Here is an 18,403-nt window from a genome sequence, read left to right as displayed (position 1 = left end):
GCAGGGCCAAGGAGTGCGCAGGCGCGAAGCAGCTTCCTTGCCGCCGTCGGTATCCGCTGTGGAGACCGCGGGAGGGAAGGGAGGGCGCAGGCGCAAGCCCTCCCCGACCACTTCCCTTCAGGTTGAGGCTGGAAAGCGCATGCGCCAGCTAGATGGGCAGCGAGGAGAGCCGCAACTGCCAGTCCCTCGAAGGGGTTAGCTGTCGTTGAACGTCAGCACGCGGATGCAACTGGCTCTCGGCAGGGGGGCGCGCGCCCCGCTGCGGAGCGCCGGCCCGTAGGCGCGGGAGCCTCCCTATTAAGGGCACGCGACGTCGAGGCAATAGTGCGCAGGTGCTTAGCCAGAGGCGGAGCCCGAGAGGCAGGCAGCGGACTTCCGGTTCCGGGAGCAACGAACAGCCGCGGAGGCGACAGCTACCGCTTCAGAGGAGGCGGCCGCGGAGGAGGAGGAAGGGGAGGAGGGCGAGGCGGGAGGCGCAGGAGGGACCCTCGCCATGGGTCCACGGGCCTAGAGTGGCGGAAGATACCGGCCTGGTGCCAAACTGGTGAGACAGCCTTGGGGCTGGACGTGGAGAGCGCTCAGGCGGAGGATGGGAAGGAATTGTGGCTCAGAACGCTGACGGGGAGGAATGAAGGGCCCTCAGGCCGATAAGGGGGAGGAATGGCGGCGTCGGAATACTGACAAGGAGAAATAGGGGGATTTAGGCTGAGGACGGGAAGGAATGCAGCTCAGAACTCTGACAGGTAGGAGTGTCGGGATCCTGGGACGAGGACGCAGAAGAATGGTGGAGATCAGAACGCTAAAGGGAGACATCGGGGCATCTGAAGTTGAGAGAGAAATGGGGGTTCAGAACTCTGAGAGGGAGAAATGAGGGGCCCTCAGGCTGATGACAGGAGAAATAGAGGCTTTGGAATGCTGAAAGGAATAGGAGGCCCCATAAAGAGGACGAGGAGCAGTAGGGGATCCGAATGGTGACAGTTAGGGATGGCATGATCCCGGGACAAGAACAGTTCAGAATGCTGAGGGGAGAAATTAGGGTCTCTCTGGATGATAAGGGAGGAATGGAGGATGAGAACAGTAAGTAGGAGAAGTGGGGAACTTTTTGGCTGTAGAGGAAGGTTTGGGGGCTCAGACTAGGGAGAAATTGTGGGTCAGAACATTGAAGGAGAAGAAAAATAAGGGGGGAGCTCTTGGGCTGAGGAAGGGGAGGCATGGGAGGCTTCCAGTGTGAGGAATGGAAAAGATGAGGGGCTGTTCAGGCTATGGGTTGGAGCAGTTGTGTCTCGCAGAGGAAGTCGAGGTTGTAACACGGAGGTAGCAGGATAAGAGGACATCAGGCAGAGAAGGAATGGAGTGGTTAAAACACTGAAGGAGGGAAATTAGGAACTCCTGGGTCAAGGAAGGGGGGAATGAGAGACTAATGAAGTCAAGTAGTGAGGGCAAGAGAAATGGGGCCCTTTGGGGCTGAGGATGGGGACTATGGGGGTCTTGGGGTGATAAAATAGAGGGATAGAGGCCCTTAGGTCAGTGACAGGGAGGAATGAGGGGGAAGGATGAAAAGTTTCTGGATTGGCGGTGAGGAGAAATGATGGGTTGTCAGTCTGAGGATAGAGAGGAGTAGGGGATTAGGACACTGAGAATAAGAAACAGGGATCCTTGGGTTGAGGAATGATGATATCCTAGGCCCAGAATAGGAAAGAATGGGGTGAGAATATGAGGGGTTTCTTTTCCATATATGGGCTGGTTGCCTGTGGCAGGTCCTAGGTCTTGGGCAAGCACTAATGGATACCAGTGATTTGTGTGGCCTGGGGCACAGTTTTGTCCCTTCCTAGAGCCTCAGTTTCCCTCATCCCTTTCACCCGCTTTCAGGCTACTGCTGCTTCCTGTGGCCTCCATGGCTGAGGACTGGCTGGACTGCCCGGCCCTGGGCCCTGGCTGGAAGCGCCGCGAAGTCTTTCGCAAGTCAGGGGCCACCTGTGGACGCTCAGACACCTATTACCAGAGGTACTGGGTGGGTAGTGGGCAGAGTCAGGAGTAGGGTAGAGCCTGATTCTGGTAAAATCAAATGGTGTGGTTAAATTTATGGATGAAGTTTAAATTATGCACATACAGTTAATCCTTATTAGCGGATTTTATGTTTGCAATTTCACCTACTTAATAAAATTTATTTGTAACTTAAAAGTCACTACTCACAGTGCATTTGTGATTATTCAAGAATACGTACAGAGCAGTGAAAAACTGTCACTCAATGCATGTATTTCTAGCTGAGGCTGAAGGAGCCCTTTTCAGCTTTAATACTGTAAACAGGTGTCCTTTTTCGTGGTCTGTTTAGTGTCACATTTTTCTAATTTTTGTACTTTTTGGTGATTTTGCTTTTTAAAATGGTCCCCAAGCATAGTGCTGAGGTGCTGTTTAGTGTTCTGAGTGTGAGAAGACTATGTCGTGCTTTATGGAGAAAATACAAGGCAGGTAAACCTTGCTGGTTATCTGAGTTACAATGCTGTTGGCTGTAAGTTCAATGTTATGCATCAGAATTATGGTACAACCAGAAAAAGAAGGAAATTTGCCAGTATGTGCACAAAGCTGCTTCAGAAAGTACAGAAAGCATTTATAGTCTTGAAGCTATGTAAGAGATGAGAAAACAGCTACATTGGTGGGTTCATGAAATGACGATCAATAAAGCATAGTTGACAGCATTGTTGAGGAAAGCCAAAGTCATGTTACCCCGGATTAGGAAAATATTAAGGTTATATCAGCTAGTGCTGGCTGACTTGCACATTTCAAAAGGCGACATGGCATGAAACATGTTAAACCTGCATGCAATGCAGGTTCTGCTGATCAGGAGTCTTCCGAAGAATTTTAAAAATACCTGTTAAGTGTTGTACAGGAAAGGAGTTGTGTGGAAGAGTGGTTTTCAATGTCAATGAGATTGGCTTGTTAAACAAGAATATTGGCAAAAAAACTTACAGAACACATACGGCCTCCAAAGCCCCTGGTTTGAGTCATTCAAAGACCATGCAAATAATCATTTGTAAAAAAAATATGTATTAAGTAATGTGTGTTTAAACAGAAACACAAAACAAAACAAAAGTTCAGATGCTCTCAGGAACCTAACCCTGTATTTCTTCTAGGAGCAATGGTTTTGTATTCAATGTTCATGACAGCTTTGTAGAACGTAACTACCATAACTAATGAGAGTCAACATAGATGTTTATAAGCATTTACATGTGTTTAAGAAATATTATTAAGTTTCTATATTCTTTCTGATTTTTTAAATCTAAGTTGCTATCTTTCCAGGTAAATATCAAATTACAAATTACTTTTTGTTTATATTTAGTTACAATTTATTCACATATTTATGTACTTGTATAAAACTTTCAAAACTTAAAAGTGCAGTTGTCAAGAACTATAAAGAACCTGAGATTTCATTCTTAGGGCAAGATAATAGTGAATTTGTCAGAATTTTGTAGATGCTGGTAGGAGGGGTAAGACTCCTGGGTTACAGATCAAAGACAGTTTATTACAACAGTTGCAGGATCCAGAATACAGTAGTCTCCCCCTTATCTGCAATTTCATTTTCCACAGCTTTAGTTACCTACAGTCAACCACCATCCAAAAATATTAAATGGAAAATTTTAGAAATAAACAATTCATTAGTTTTGAATTGTGTGCCGTTTTGAGTAGCGTGATGAAATCTCACACCATCCCGCTCAGTCCTGCTCAAGAGGTGAATCATCTCTTTGTCCATATCCGTATCCATATCCATGTTCTAGACACAACCTGCCTGTTAGTCACACAGTAACCATCTCAGTTATCAGATAGAAAAAACACAGTACATATTACATTAGGGTTTGGTACTATCCACGGTTTCAGGCATCCACTGGGGAACTTGGGATGTATCCCCTGCACGAGAGGGGGAATTACTGTATTACTATTTTTGTGCCAGTTTCTGAATCCCAATTCCTACAGCATGACATGAAGAGGGTGGTATTATTATAGGAAAAGAACCGTGAGCTTAGAGAATCAAGTTTTTTTTAATAATATTAAGACAGTAAGTATGCTTTCCCTTTGGAAAAAGTATACTTTCCCTTCCTCCTATGGAAGGAGACCCTATCTCTTATCTTCCAAGGTTGTTTGCTTTACAAACATCCTTGGAAAGATAGTTTATCGAAAAGGACAATCGTCTCTCTTGCAGGGCATACAAAAATGCAAGAAACCCATGGGGGTCCCAAAATCAATTACTTATACTTTAATTTGTATGTAGTTGCATTTGTTTATATGTTTTTAAAACATATTTGTGTTTTCTTTACTTGATTATATACTTGGTACATAATGCTAACATTTATATGTTATTTAATATATTTGTGTTCCTATTTGTGTTTATTTTTATTTACATGAAATAGTTCCAGTATTACTAGTATTATATGTTGTAAATATGTTCATCTGTTTACATTTATATTGTTTCTAATGTTCCTATATGTGTTGGTATTTATATTAATTTTTTTATGTTTTCAAGGTTAGTTGAGGTGGGGCTGGGCAGGGCTCACAAGCCAATTCCAGGCTGCCTCCTGTATCCTGCCAGCCCTGTCAAAAGGTTGTATGAGTGAAATGGCATTGGCTCCACCTGGGTGCTAACCCATCATGGCCCATCCCTAGCCCCACAGGAGACAGGATCCGAAGCAAAGTTGAGCTGACTCGATACCTGGGCCCTGCGTGTGATCTCACCCTCTTCGACTTCAAACAAGGCATCTTGTGCTATCCAGCCCCCAAGGTACTTCACAACATGAGATACCTAGGTAGGGGGGGATGTGCCACCCAACCACTGACCCATATTCCTCCTTCCCTTACTTTCCAGGCCCATCCCGTGGCGGTTGCCAGCAAGAAGCGAAAGAAGCCTTCAAGGCCAGCCAAGACTCGGAAACGTCAGGTTGGACCCCAGAGTGGTGAGGTCAGGAAGGAGGCCCCGAGGGATGAGACCAAGGCTGACACTGACACAGCCCCAGCTTCATTCCCTGCTCCTGGGTGAGTGTTGGTCTAAGGTGAGCCAGATGGGTGAGGGTTGTGATTGCGGGTGCTCTTGGAGCCCCACACCTGCCTTTCCCATCCCAGGTGCTGTGAGAACTGTGGAATCAGCTTCTCAGGGGATGGCACCCAAAGGCAGCGGCTCAAAACGTTGTGCAAAGACTGTCGAGGTGAGTGGCCTCCAGAGGATGGGGCATCGGGAGATAGGAGCTGGAGCAGGTTCAGCGTCATGCTAGGCTGGGGGTTGAATGTGGATGTCAGGACAGAGGCTACTGGCATGGTTGGAGGTTGGATATTGGAGATAGCAGGCATAGGTAGAGGTTGAATAGTGGAAGTCAGGGCACAGGCAGTGAGTGAAGTCAGATGTCTGTTGCTTCCTTTCCACTTTTCTTCTTCCCTCTTCCTCCCCACAGCACAGAGAATTGCCTTCAACCGGGAACAGAGAATGTTTAAGGTAAGCACAACCTGCTTCCTCTTCACAACTCTGCAGTGGGAGCAGGATGTGATGGAGCTGGTAGAGTTTGAAGGGATGATGATGGGTCCACAGGATGAAGAGTCATTTTATAGGGTGCTGTCCATAGGTCAGCAGACACAATAATGGGAATTAATGGGGTAATTAATTCCCATTACCATTAGTGCATCAGTAGACACAGTGATGAAGTTAACAGGGGACCAGTAGACATACTAATGGCCTCAGTGATGGTGACTAACCAGACCTTCTCAGATACAGTGATGAGGCTAATGGGGGACTAAAATTCATGGTGATGCGAGCTGATGTAGGGTCAGTAGACATGGGAGGACCAGTGCTTCTGGAGCAGGCCCGTGATCTCGTCCCTACCATTCCTGGCAGCGTGTGGGCTGTGGGGAGTGTGCAGCCTGCCAGGTAACAGAAGACTGTGGGGCCTGCTCCACCTGCCTCCTGCAGCTGCCCCATGATGTGGCATCGGGGCTGTTCTGCAAGTGTGAACGGAGACGCTGCCTCCGCATTGTGGAAAGGGTGAGTCGGGCAAGTGGAAAGAGCCCAAGGCTCACCTCGGCCCCTGGCCTCCATGGGCTTGGCCCCATGCTTCATGCCTCTGCTCCCACCTGCCCCCCGCCAACAGAGCCGAGGGTGTGGAGTATGCCGGGGCTGTCAGACCCAAGAGGATTGTGGCCATTGCCCCATCTGCCTTCGCCCTCCCCGCCCTGGTCTCAGGCGCCAGTGGAAATGTGTCCAGCGACGTTGCCTACGGGTGAGTTGGCTGGAGGGAGCAGAGCTCATTCTGCTGTTAAAATCGTCGCTGCCTCTGCTTCCTTTCAACCTGGCCTTGCCTACCTCATGTCTTTCTTTTCTGCCTAACCCTATGCTCACCTTTCTGGCCCCGCCTACCTGCCTCTGTCTGCCAGCACCTTGCTCACCGCCTGCGTCGCCGTCATCAGAGATGTCAGCGACGCACTCCCCTGGCTGTGGCTCCCCCAACTGTGAGTGCCTCACGCCACCCTCTGTCTGCCTGTCCCATGCATGCTTTCTGCACTTAGGGTGTGGGGAGTTTCTGTGTCTGCCTGGTGCCACCAAGCTGAAACCACCCTTTCTGATCTTTCCCAGGGTAAACATGCCCGCCGCAAGGGAGGCTGTGACTCCAAGATGGCTGCCAGGCGGCGCCCCGGAGCCCAGCCACTGCCTCCGCCACCCCCATCACAGTCCCCAGAGCCCACAGAGCCGGTGAGGCCCCAGTGGGTGGAGGGAAGGCACAACCCTGACCTTACCCAGTACCTGCCCTGACCCCACCCCATTTGCCTCTACAGCACCCCAGAGCCCTGGCCCCCTCGCCACCTGCCGAGTTCATCTATTACTGTGTAGACGAGGACGAGCTAGTGAGTGGCCCCACCCTACCTGGATAAGCCTAGACTCTCAGGACGCTTGGTTAACTTCAAAGAAGCAGATGCTGGAATGAGCCTATTGGGGAACAGCAAGGCACAATAATGGGTCCTAGGATGGGATGAGTAGATAATGGAGGACTAATACGGGGTCAGCAGGTGCATGACAGTGCTTCATGTCACATATACCAACACTCTGGTAGCTGATGTGGGGATTGACAGAGGAGCAGCTAGCACAGTGACTGGGGTTCACCTAGGATGAGCAGACAGAGTAGGCACAGTGATGGGAGCTAATAGAGAGTTATCAAAATGTTGCTGGAAATGGGGGTCAGAGACATTTTCTTGGTAGCTAGTGGTGGCCTAGGAAATACAGCAGCGGATACTGTAGTGGAGCAGCCACAGTCCTAATGGTATCGAGGGCCAGCTGGCACAGTGATAGTGGCCAATGTTGAACTAGCGAATGCTGAGGAGTGACTAGTGGGGAGTCAGGAGGCTGAGACTAGTATGCAAGTAGCTCCGTCTTATGGGGCTAGAGGAGCACCAGGACCAGCACTGGAATAGGCGTTGAGGATGGCCTCTCCTAGTCCTAGTTGACAGCACCACCCATTCCCCCCACCCCAGCAGCCCTACACGAACCGCCGGCAGAACCGCAAGTGCGGGGCCTGTGCAGCCTGCCTACGGCGGATGGACTGTGGCCGCTGCGACTTCTGCTGCGACAAGCCCAAATTCGGGGGCAGCAACCAGAAGCGCCAGAAGTGTCGTTGGCGCCAATGCCTGCAGTTTGCCATGGTGGGTGGGGCAGGAAGGGTCAGGTGGACGGGATAGGTTGGGCCAGGCGCCCCAGTGCCTGGAAGTGGTGGGCAGGCTTGGTAGGTGGGTGGGTGGGGCAGTAGCTTTGGTTGAGGATTAACAGACATTGTGCTTGGCTTAATGAGTCTAGGTGGCATTGGTGTTGCTAATAGGAGACTAGCAGGCTCAATGATGAAGGGCTCATATGTAAGCAGATTCCGTGCTGGGACTGATGGGAGATTAGCAGGCATGTGGAGCCGGGCAGGGTGGATGTGATTGGTCAGGACACCAGGTAGCCATAGCACCCTATCTTTCCCCATAGAAGCGGCTGCTGCCCAGTGTCTGGTCAGAGTCTGAGGATGGGGCAGGATCGCCCCCACCTTACCGTCGTCGAAAGAGGCCCAGCTCTGCCCGACGACACCATCTTGGCCCTGCCTTGAAGCCCACCTTGGCTACACGCACAGCCCAACCAGACCATACCCAGGCTCCAGCGAAGCAGGAAGCAGGTGGTGGCTTTGTGCTGCCCCCGCCTGGCACTGACCTTGTGTTTTTACGGGAAGGCGCAAGCAGTCCTGTGCAGGTGCCGGGCCCTGTTGCAGCTTCCACAGAAGCCCTGTTGCAGGTGAGGGCCCCACCCTGTCCTACCTTCCCAGCCTCACCCAGCCGCATGCCAGGGAGCTGAGACCAAGTCTGCTGCAATCCTCCCTCACGCAGGAGGCCCAGTGCTCTGGCCTGAGTTGGGTTGTGGCCTTACCCCAGGTGAAGCAAGAGAAGGCGGATACCCAGGACGAGTGGACACCAGGCACAGCTGTCCTGACTTCTCCCGTATTGGTGCCTGGCTGCCCTAGCAAGGTGGGGGCAGTGATGGATGTTCTGTTGGTGCCGTAGCGGAGTGGTCTGTAAGCAGAGTGATGATGAGCCATGATGGTTCTCTTGAGCAGAGCAATAGATGTGCTGATTGCGATGTTTCTGCAGAATTACCCTGCCTGTCTAACAGACACCCTACCTCCCACAGGCAGCTAGCTTTGCCCGCTTTGCTATCCAGCTAACAGAAAAAGAGAGGTCAGTGAGGAATGGGAATGGGAAAGGTTTATAGGCAGAGAGATGGACTTTCTGTGTTGAAATGTGATGGAAGTAGGATTTGTCAGCACAGTGAGGGGTTGGCTGATAGAGACTTTCCTCAGGTGAACTCTGCCCTTCTAATGGTTGCCTGTTTCCTACTTCTCCCAGGCAGTAGACCCAGGCCTGCCTTCTGTGAAGCAAGAGCCACCTGACCCTGAGGAGGACAAGGAGGAAAACAAGGATGATTCTGCCTCCAAATTGGCCCCAGAAGAAGAGGCAGGAGGGGCTGGCACACCCGTGGTCAGTGCTGGGGATGCTCCACCCTGCCCTGACCCTGCTGTAGCCCCAACAACCACATTGACCTATGGTGTTAATTCTTCTCTAGATCACGGAGATTTTCAGCCTGGGTGGAACCCGCTTCCGAGATACAGCAGTCTGGTTGCCAAGGTGTGCCCCACACAGTGAGGGGTGGGGAAGGAGTGGGCGTTGGCCAGATGTGGGCCCTGAGTTTTGAAAGTATAGCCAGCAGTTTGGCATGGTGTGGTGGGAGGTAAAGGCCCATACCCACTATGCTGATCACAGTTAATGAGGGGCATGTGTGTAGGACCCTAGAGATTTCTCCTGAGATCCAGCCCAATAGCATTCCATGTTAGGACTCTCCTTTGGGGGTAGGGGAAAGACTTGGTACTCTATCATGAGATTTGAAAGAAAAAGATAGGGAGTCTGGTCCCTATTTTCCTAAGGAATTTCTATAGGGGTCAGCTTTAATATATAAATTCTTATTCAGAGAATAATCATTTGGGGTCTTGAAGGCCTTTAGAGTCTCCAGGAGACCTCTGGGTGGGCTGTTGCCTGACATTGAGCAATGTGTATCAGAGAAATGGTGCTGGGCTTGCCTGGGCAGTGGGATGGGCAGGAGATCTGGGTTCCGAGCTGGCTTTGTGAGCTGGGTTCACACGTAGTTGTGTGATCTCTGGTTGCCCTGCACTTCCTGGAGCGGCCTCTGTGGAAGGGCTTGGGCTGGATCTCTTGAGCCTTTCCTGAGCCTATTGAGGTTATTAACTTCAGATGCCATGCAGAACTGTCCCTGTAGTCCTGGCATAGAACAAAGGGTAGATGCCTGTAAGGACTAGGGTGGTTGGGAGGACAGAGGAATGCTGGCTCCTGCAGAATATTGACAGACCCTGCATAGAGCCCCAGACACTGGTGATGTAAACTATTGGCCTAAGCACTTAGATTCCTTTGCTCCTACAAACCAGCCCACCAGGCTAGAAACCCTTTCATCTATACTTGGCCAATTACAGAAGTATTGATTGAGTTCCTGTTGGGTGCACAGCATTGAGGACAATGAGCCCTGCAAAGCTTACCCTTCAGGAGACACAGGATACCTACCTTCAGGGAGCTTATAATCTGACTATGTACAAGCTGTCTATAATGGTAGTTTTTAGAAGATATAAAAAAAGATTAAGGGTAATTAAGGGGAAGTGGATGGAGGAACAGAATAGTAGGAAATGGTTTTGTAATGCTCCATTGCGCACATAGCAAACCTCATTCAACATACAGACCTGCTCCCTTTTCCCTAGGTCCAAAGACCTTAAAAAACCTGGAGCTAGAAAGCAGTAGACTGGAGGCTTCTACAGACTGTAGGATTCAAGGTGATATTTGCAGACTGGCTTTATGAGAGACAACACTGATCTACTAGGGGCTGGACCCTAGATTGGTTGCCAGGGCTTATGTGTGAATCAACCCTAGGAGGAAAAACCTACCACCAAACCAGAAGAGCAGGCCTAAGAGTACTTTGAGCTTCTAGAAGAAGTAAGCGGGAAAGGAAGAGAAAGAGTAGAAAGTTGGTGCATCTTCTCCTCCCCAAGAGCCTGAGTATAAGAAGTTGGATTTTAAGGGTGGGGGAGCTGGGTTGGAGAAAGGTAATATAATTAAAGCCACCACAAAACAACCTAAACAAGCCATGTTCATGAGTAATTGTAAGTGGCTTCTGGATGAGACCTGGCAGTGTCTCTACATACTTCCTCAGGGAGATAGCAATTGAAAATGTAATTGAATAAATAAGGAAAGGAACTGCTATTTGGTGTGTTCCTCTGTGGACCCAGTTTATTTAATCCTTAAAATAATCTTTTTGGGAAGACATTGATTTTGTCCATTTATGTGGATGGGAAAACTGAGACTCATTAATTTGTCCAATGTCGAACAGCTGGTGTTAGTAGAGCCTAGACTCAAACCCAGCTTTTAAAGCCCTTGTTCTTTACTCCACTAAACTGTAACCTGTAATCCTGTATGCACTAACAGGAGTTTTCGGTGACCTTGAAAACACAGATTACTATAATTACTATAATAAATCCCTTACATTCCTGTCTTACATTACATGGTTTAGGGAGTGCCAAGGCTCAATGTAGATGGGGTCACCTTGTCAGAGCATCTGTTCATACAGAAACTGGGTTTCCTGCAGACCCCAGGTGCTGCATAGGATTCCTCAAACCCTACAGGATATATCTCCCCACTGGCTGCTGTCCATTTTGCTTGTTACCCTGACTCCCCCTCTTCAGCCAGAGCAGTCTTTGTAACTAAAGCTGCCAGCCTGGCTCATCTTTTCTGACAACGTGCATGTCCTGCCCTGTGATCACCTTTGTGCTTGGCTCCTGCCCTCAGCCTGAATGTGTTCTAGGAGGCTGAATTCCTGCTTCGAGTCCTGCCCAAGGGCCAGTCTTGGCTCAGCCCTACCTCACTCTCTCCCAATTCTTCATTCATAAAGTGCCAAAAAGATTAGACCTGTAGGCCGGGCGCGGTGGCTCACGCCTGTAATCCCAGCACTTTGGGAGGCCGAGGCGGGCGGATCACGAGGTCAGGAGATCGAGACCATCCTGGCTAACATGGTGAAACCCCGTCTCTACTAAAAATACAAAAAATTAGCCGGGCGTGGTGGCTGGCGCCTGTAGTCCCAGCTACTCGGGAGGCTGAGGCAGGAGAATGGCGTGAACCCGGGAGGCGGAGCTTGCAGTGAGCTGAGATTGCGCCACTGCACTCCAGCCTGGGCGACAGAGCCAGACTCCGTCTCAAAAAAAATAAATAAATAAATAAATAAAAATTAAAAAAAAAAAAAAAAAAAGATTAGACCTGTAATTTGTTAGCCAGCTTTACAGGGCCAGGACTGAGTGAGTGCCTCCTTAAACTTTGTATCCTGTGTGCCTCCCTTGCCTTACCCTAGTCCCAGCCCTGCAGCTTTAAGTAATTCAGACATGGATTAGCCATTTCCCAGTTCTGTCTCATACAGTCCAGCCTCTGCCACCTTCCCCACCCCATCCTTTATTCCATCCTAACTAGTTCAGCCCTAGTCAAGACTGGATAGACTGATACTGCTTTGTTTCCCCCAGGAACCAACCACCCAACCCCAGTATTCTGGTAATTTTGACAATGATCTATATGAAATTTATTTGATTGACATTTAGACTCATGAGTTAAGCTTCTGCCGACCATTTATGTTAGGGTACAATCAGAGGAGCAGAACCACTAAGATAAAGATTGTGTATATATGTATTTTAAGGGATTTATTATAGGGATCTGACCGCATGCCATTGTGGGAGCTGGTTAAACAGTCTCTGTAAGGCTGTTGTCTTTGCATCTAATGCTGGAGCTTGAAGTCTGCAGGGCAGGCACTCGGGAAGGGAAGATGGATGTAAAGTGTGGGAGACCGAGGACACAGTGGAGCCCACGAGCATGAGCTGGAACCCACGAGGATGGCCTGGAACCCATGTCAGTCTCTCACCATCTCCAGCTTCGATGATGTGGGTGTCCTGCAGAAGAAGCTGGTGCCCTTCCTCACAGAGTTAAATATGCATCTGGCCCAGGAATTAGAGAAGCTGAAAGGATGATCCTGGGGAAGGTGGAGCAGCTGCAGGCCTGGCTGCAGGCCTGACTACTGCCCATACCAACGAGGTGATCTAGCAGATACATGGCAACGTGTGAACTGCAACAACGCCTGGTGCCCCAGCACCAACCTTCCAAGTGTAAAAACAATATGCTGCTGCTTCACTCCCGCCCTCCGGTTATCAAGCAAAATGTCTCTTGTGGCCCATTTTACTGGAAGAGAGTTCCGGGAAACATAGCCTCACCAAGGTGACACATTACAAAGCCACCCTACCATGAATCCGCTCCCAAGGGTCTCACTGCTCACCTGAGGATAACTCAATATAACTATGTTGCTGAAAATGCAAAGCTGAAGACCATGGATTTCATGGTGATTCCAGCAAGTGCAGAGATTCTATGAAGCCCACCCAGAAAAAACTTGCTGGTCCTGGCTATTTTTGTGTCGTTTATTCAAGTATTGAGAACCTGGCCTGTGGTAGGCACTGTACTTAATACTGGGATACAGAAATGCAAAAGATACGGCCCATGCAATTTTATTAAATGCATCAATATGTATTACAAATGGTGAATGGATTTCCAACTTTATCATGGAATTTAATGCTGAATATATAGAATTCAGAAAATTGTTGGGAGGACAGCCCTTTTGTGAACCTTGTTTGGGGCACAGTAGGAATTGGAAATAATTTAGTTTCTATCTCTAAGCTGTTCTATTTTAAAATTATTTTTAAATTTTTATTGTCCCACTTACTTACATGCTTAGTGTTTCTTTTGGGAGTGGTTTGGTGGGAACAGTGTTGACTGCCTCTGAGAAACTGGGATAGTGGGTGGGAAGATCAAGGTCACTTCTTTCCAAGGACCCTGAGCGATTCACTTACCTAGGCCGCGGGGGCGGGGGGTTGGCTGAAGGCTGAGGCTCTTGGTGCTCAGCACTGGCCGGACACCTTCAACCTGCTGGTGGGTCCGCCAGGGGGCGCCGGGGCGAGAAAGCCCGTAGTTCCCAGCCACAGTCACCCACCGGGGCCCTGGAGGCACCGCCCGTCACCCATCACCCCTGGCCTTGTCGCCCTGGGGCGTGGTCTCCGTCCGGCGCAAACCCCAGTACCTGGGCTAGGGCCAGAGGGAAGCTGAGTCCGCCTCTTCAAATAGTGGTAAAACAGGCAAAACCGAACCGGGGTTAAATTTCGGAGCTCGCCCAGGGTGAGGGCGGGGCTCGACGACCTAGGACGTTCGAGTGCGGCCGGGTGTCGCCAAGGGTCGGTTTACCCCATCGCCTCAGAAATTCCGACGAGGCCCTCTGGGCTGCACAACCTTGGGAATCCCCAACGGGCGGCCCCGAATCTGCGCCGATTTTCCCAAGCTGTACTCCGGGCCCAAGGCGTTTTCATTGCCGCCTTCCCGGAGGATGTGTGGTGGGGGTGGTTCCGCCCGGACCGACGGGCGGGCCCGGCGCCCGTTGGACTCGAAGATCAAAGAACCGCCCCTCTGGACACTCCAGGAAACCGAGACGACCACCTAATTTGTTTCTTTTCTGTTTCAGGCCACGTAAACTCTTAGTAAATGCAAATGAGTATTTTACTGAACTGCAATTGAAAGAACCGTTATAGAAAAGAACACAAAATGACAGAATTATTAAAAGGTGATTAAAAGAGAAGAAAAACATTATTTCGTGGCTGAAAAGCTGAACCAGCAATTCAGGAAATGGAATTCGTATTTAGAAACGTACCACATACAAAATCCGAAGTGGGTGGTTTACAAATGATTAAGGAATGCTAATTTAGAGTAAATTGCGTCCTTAAGAGGGCATACACATTAGTTGTACTTACTATACGTCAGTTTGACGTAGGTACTGATTTGTTGCATGTGCTCAAGTGTTCTATGCTCACCCCCACTTTAGAATGGGAGTACCACAGTGTCATTCTTAATTGGCTTTTAGGTATTACCACCTTGCTCTTGACTGGAAATGCAACTGTGGTTACCACCTGTGCTGCAGGTCCGTCCTGGTTCCCTGATTTGTGTTTCCTGTTCTGCCTGGATCCTGATTCTCAGAAACCAGTTACTGGACTTCTGATCCACATCCTGACCCTGGTCCACTGTGACCCTCAGACTCTTAATTATGCTCCACCAGGTCGTGCCACTGCCCCACTAGTCCATTTGATCTGCCCCCATCCTAGGATATCCTGAGTCTAAGCCCTGGTTTCTGCCAATGGCAAATAGGAAGATTTTATTAACAGGTTTTTAAAAATTATTATTATTACTGGTTATTTGGTTTGACAAGGCACTTAGGTTCCCTGAGCTTTGCCTTAGCTGGAAAATAAGGATAGTATTACTTGCTATTCTATCAACCCTGTAAGATATTTGCGGCCACGCGCGGTAGCGCACCCTGTAATTCCAACACTTTGGGAGGCCGGCGGGAGGGGCAGTGGGGAGGATCGCTTGAACCCAGGAGCAGGAGTACCAGCCTGAGCAACATAGCGGGACCCCCTGTCTCTTCAAAATTTGTTTTTAAATTAGCAGGGCGTGGTGGCGCAGGCTTTGTAGTCCCAGATACTCTGGAGGCTGAGGCCCAGGAGGACGAGGCTGCAGGGAGCCATGATCACGCCACTGCACTCCACCCTGGGCGACAGAGCGAGACCTTGTCTCAAAAAAAATCTGTGAGGTTAAAAGGCTGTGTGTGTGAAAATATCTTGGAAATTGTAAAGAACTACACAAATATAAAGTTTTCCTGTGATTATTACCGTCATCAAGATTAACCTACAGATAGTGCAAAATTTAAGCTTCCCAAAAAATGTTCGCTAACCTTTCTCATACTTTTAGACCATTACAGGATATAAATAGCAAAGTCAACTGGAATTGTAATTAGAGCTTTGATTTTTCTTGGGCTAGAGGTTTTTTCTGCCATTCTGATGAACCCTAGAGGAAGGGAGCAAGGTCGGCGGGATTTGGCCGAGGGGCGGGGTGAGGACCGCGCAGGCTCAGCTTCTCAGCTGGAAGAGGAAGTCCCGAGTGCAGGCGTCTGCGGCCCCCATGGTGACCAGACCGACTTCCGCCCGACCCGCCCACCTCTACCGGCCCCTAATCCCGCGAGGCGCACCATGGCAACCAGACTTCTGCGTCGCGGAAGCGGGTCCCGCAGGTCGCCACGGTTGGGGGAAACGCGGCGGACGCCGCCCCCGTCCCGAAGGGGACTCGAAAATGTACAGCCAGCGGTTTGGCACGGTACAGCGGGAGGTTAAGGGCCCCACCCCCAAAGTGGTGATCGTGGTAAGCACAGGATATGTCTGCCAGACCCTACAGCTTTCTCCATCTCTCCGCACTCCAGGCCTGGCCTATCCCACTTCGGCCCCCACCCGGGGCCTTCTCGAGGGGAACGGGTGTCGCCTGATGCAGTGGGTTGAATTTTGAAAGAAGGAAGATAAGGTCGCTCACCTATCTACCCCACCTCTCACCCACTCATCTCCCTCTATTTTCATCCTTACAGCCTTTCATCTGCCCCCAAAGTTATAATATTTAGGTTCTGTTTTTGGAGAATCACCACTAGGGATCTTAGGGTTTTTCAGTCTCCAAGACACCGGAAGGATGTCTGTCCCCCATGCAGTGGCGAGTGTGTGTTATGGAAAGGGCACCGGCCCAGAGACAGATCTGGGGGCAGGGCAGGCCTATGATTTGGAGCTGGTCTTTCACTCCTAGGAAAATCGTCTGAGGAAGGGGAATTAGGTTGTGAGTGGTTATAGCACCCAACGCCTTTCCTGTGCCAACTCAACCAGTAACCATTGCTGGACAGAAGTGTCCCTTCAGACCTGGGAAAAACTCAGGTGCCTGCCTCTAAGGCTGGAGTGGTAGTAGGTCAGGAAAATGTGCTTGCTGCAGAATTTGATGGTTCCTGCTGAGAACCTCAGACACTATTGGTCCATACATGTAGATTTTTTTGTTTCTACAAACTAGTTTCTACCCGCCAGAAAACTAACATGTAGGCAGAGTTATTGCTTGAGCCCCTGCTGTGTGCGCAGTATTGTGGGAGATACAGGGGTGGATACAATGATCCTGGAAGGTTAACTCTTTATTGAAGCCTGAGCCCTCCCTTCAAGGAGCTTATACAGGTCAAGTATCCCTTATCTGAAATGCTTGGAACCAGAGATGTCTAGGATTTCAGATTTTTTTTGGATTTTGGAATACTTGCATATACATAATGCAATATCTTGGGGAGGGGACCCAAGTCTAAACACAGAATTTATTTATATTTCATTACCTCGAAGGTAATTTTATTTTCCCCTTGGGGATGCTGGATAAATATGTGTTGTTTGCTTGTGTTTTGACTGTGACCCCTTACATGAGGTCACGTGTGAAATTTTCCACTTATGTCATCATGTGGGTGCTCAAAAAGCTTCAGATTTTGGAGCATTTCAGATTTCAGATTTTCAAATTAGGGGTGCTCAACTTGTAATCCAATTGCAAAAAAAACTTATGTATAATGAAACCACTAAAGGTTAACACGGTAAATAATGATGTGCTATATTGTCTGTGATGTCAGTTGATGGATGAAAGATCAGTGATACAGTTTTATTATGCTCCACAGTGCACATAGCAAACTTCAGTCAACCTATAGACCTGCTCCTTCTTTAGGTCCAAGTGCTGTAAGATCTGGAGCTGGAAAGCATAGATGGGACACATTAGTAGGCTGTAGGGTTCAAGGTGATAATTGTAAACACACTTCATGAAGGACAGAAGATCTACTTTGGGTTCTGTATCCAAACACTGGGCTCAGGGGCTGAACCATTGTTGGGTGCTATTACTTGTGTTGGGAACCAATAAGGAACAGAAACAAACAAAAACACTAAACCAGAGAAGCGGGCTTATTGAATACTTTGCACCTAAGAAGAATTAAGAGGAAAAGGAAGAGGTTAGAGTTGGTGCATCTGCTCCTCCGGTGTCTGAGTGTGATAAGAAAGATAGATGTTAGAGATAGCAGAATTGTGTTGCAAGAATTAAAGCCACCAACAGATGATACTTGGACCCTAAACAATTCCCCAGGAGAAACCTGTGAAAAATTTAATGTCTGAAGTAATGGGACATCAAAAGGAGCAGCTATTTGATGAGTGTCTCCTAGGAATCCATTAGGAGGATACTTATTTTGCTCATTTGACAGGTGAGAAAACTAAGATTGAAGGAGATTAAGTAACTTGCTCCATTCAGTTAGTAATGGACAGAGGCCAGAATCAAACCTAGGATGTAAAGCATTGTTCTTTAAGACAACCGAACTGTAAATTGTAATCCTAATAACTATAACTGGAGATGCTACAATAACAAAAAGCCTTCAGTGACCTTGAAAACCCACAGTAGTTAGTGAAATATCCTGTGTTTTCCTGACTTCAGCATGGCTTAGAGCTGTGATGTCCAATAGGTAGCCACTAGTCACACATAGCATTTGAGCACTTGAAATGTGCCTAGAGTCACATATTGACAAGATAACATCTTGGATATATTGGTTAAATAAAATATTCTATCAAAATTAACTTCCCCTGTTTCTTTTTACTTTTTTAAATGCAGCCACTTGAAAATTTAGAATTACATAACTGTTTTGCATTATATTTATATTGAGCAGTACAGATTTTGAACAATACCACGACTGTGCTGGGATTGGCATCACCTTTTTTGAGAACTCCAGGTCATACCCCTAACTTATCAAGAGATTGGGTCCTTCCCAGGCCAGAGTCCTTCACATGATTCCCAAGCCTTAAAAGGCTTCCTGACTCCTTGGGTACTGCTCATGGTATTTGTCACCTCTTCAGCCAAAATA

At 48.7% G+C, this 18,403-nt stretch overlaps 2 protein-coding genes across 52 annotated transcripts in view; both read left to right on the top strand.

Moving 5' to 3' along the window:
* Positions 1–114: 114 nt before the first annotated feature.
* On the top strand, positions 115–15,322 carry MBD1 (methyl-CpG binding domain protein 1). 50 transcript variants are annotated; one of them, XM_019013919.4, is made up of 18 exons: positions 115–544; positions 1,870–2,004; positions 4,657–4,771; positions 4,856–5,022; positions 5,110–5,192; positions 5,436–5,476; positions 5,873–6,019; positions 6,126–6,254; positions 6,409–6,483; positions 6,608–6,724; positions 6,808–6,876; positions 7,501–7,668; positions 7,991–8,290; positions 8,383–8,520; positions 8,899–9,030; positions 9,116–9,177; positions 10,314–10,385; positions 12,384–12,516. In XM_019013919.4, the coding sequence occupies exons 2-17, from the start codon at positions 1,895–1,897 to the stop codon at positions 10,351–10,353; spliced, it is 1,893 nt and encodes a 630-aa protein (XP_018869464.1). In that variant the 5' UTR covers positions 115–544; positions 1,870–1,894; the 3' UTR covers positions 10,354–10,385; positions 12,384–12,516. The 50 variants fall into 50 exon arrangements, with proteins under 50 accessions (XP_018869464.1, XP_063555287.1, XP_018869463.1 ...); XM_063699217.1 differs by having other exon boundaries at positions 12,391–12,496; XM_019013918.3 differs by lacking the exon at positions 12,384–12,516 and adding an exon at positions 10,483–10,812.
* Positions 15,323–15,572: 250 nt separating this feature from the next.
* The window catches only part of CFAP53 (cilia and flagella associated protein 53), a 38,889-nt gene continuing 36,058 nt past the window's right edge, over positions 15,573–18,403 (top strand). The window contains exon 1 of one of the 2 annotated variants that reach the window (XM_004059420.5): positions 15,573–15,870. In XM_004059420.5, coding sequence (XP_004059468.3) covers positions 15,634–15,870 — 237 coding nt within the window. In that variant the 5' untranslated portion in view covers positions 15,573–15,633. The remainder of the gene's footprint in view (positions 15,871–18,403) is intronic. The other variant, XM_019013936.4, reaches the window with a different exon arrangement.

Source organism: Gorilla gorilla, chromosome 17 (genome assembly GCF_029281585.2).
Source record: "Gorilla gorilla gorilla isolate KB3781 chromosome 17, NHGRI_mGorGor1-v2.1_pri, whole genome shotgun sequence".
NCBI lineage: Eukaryota > Metazoa > Chordata > Mammalia > Primates > Hominidae > Gorilla > Gorilla gorilla.
The sequence above is the reverse complement of the archived record's forward strand: the minus strand, read 5'-3'. Positions and strand labels throughout refer to the sequence as shown.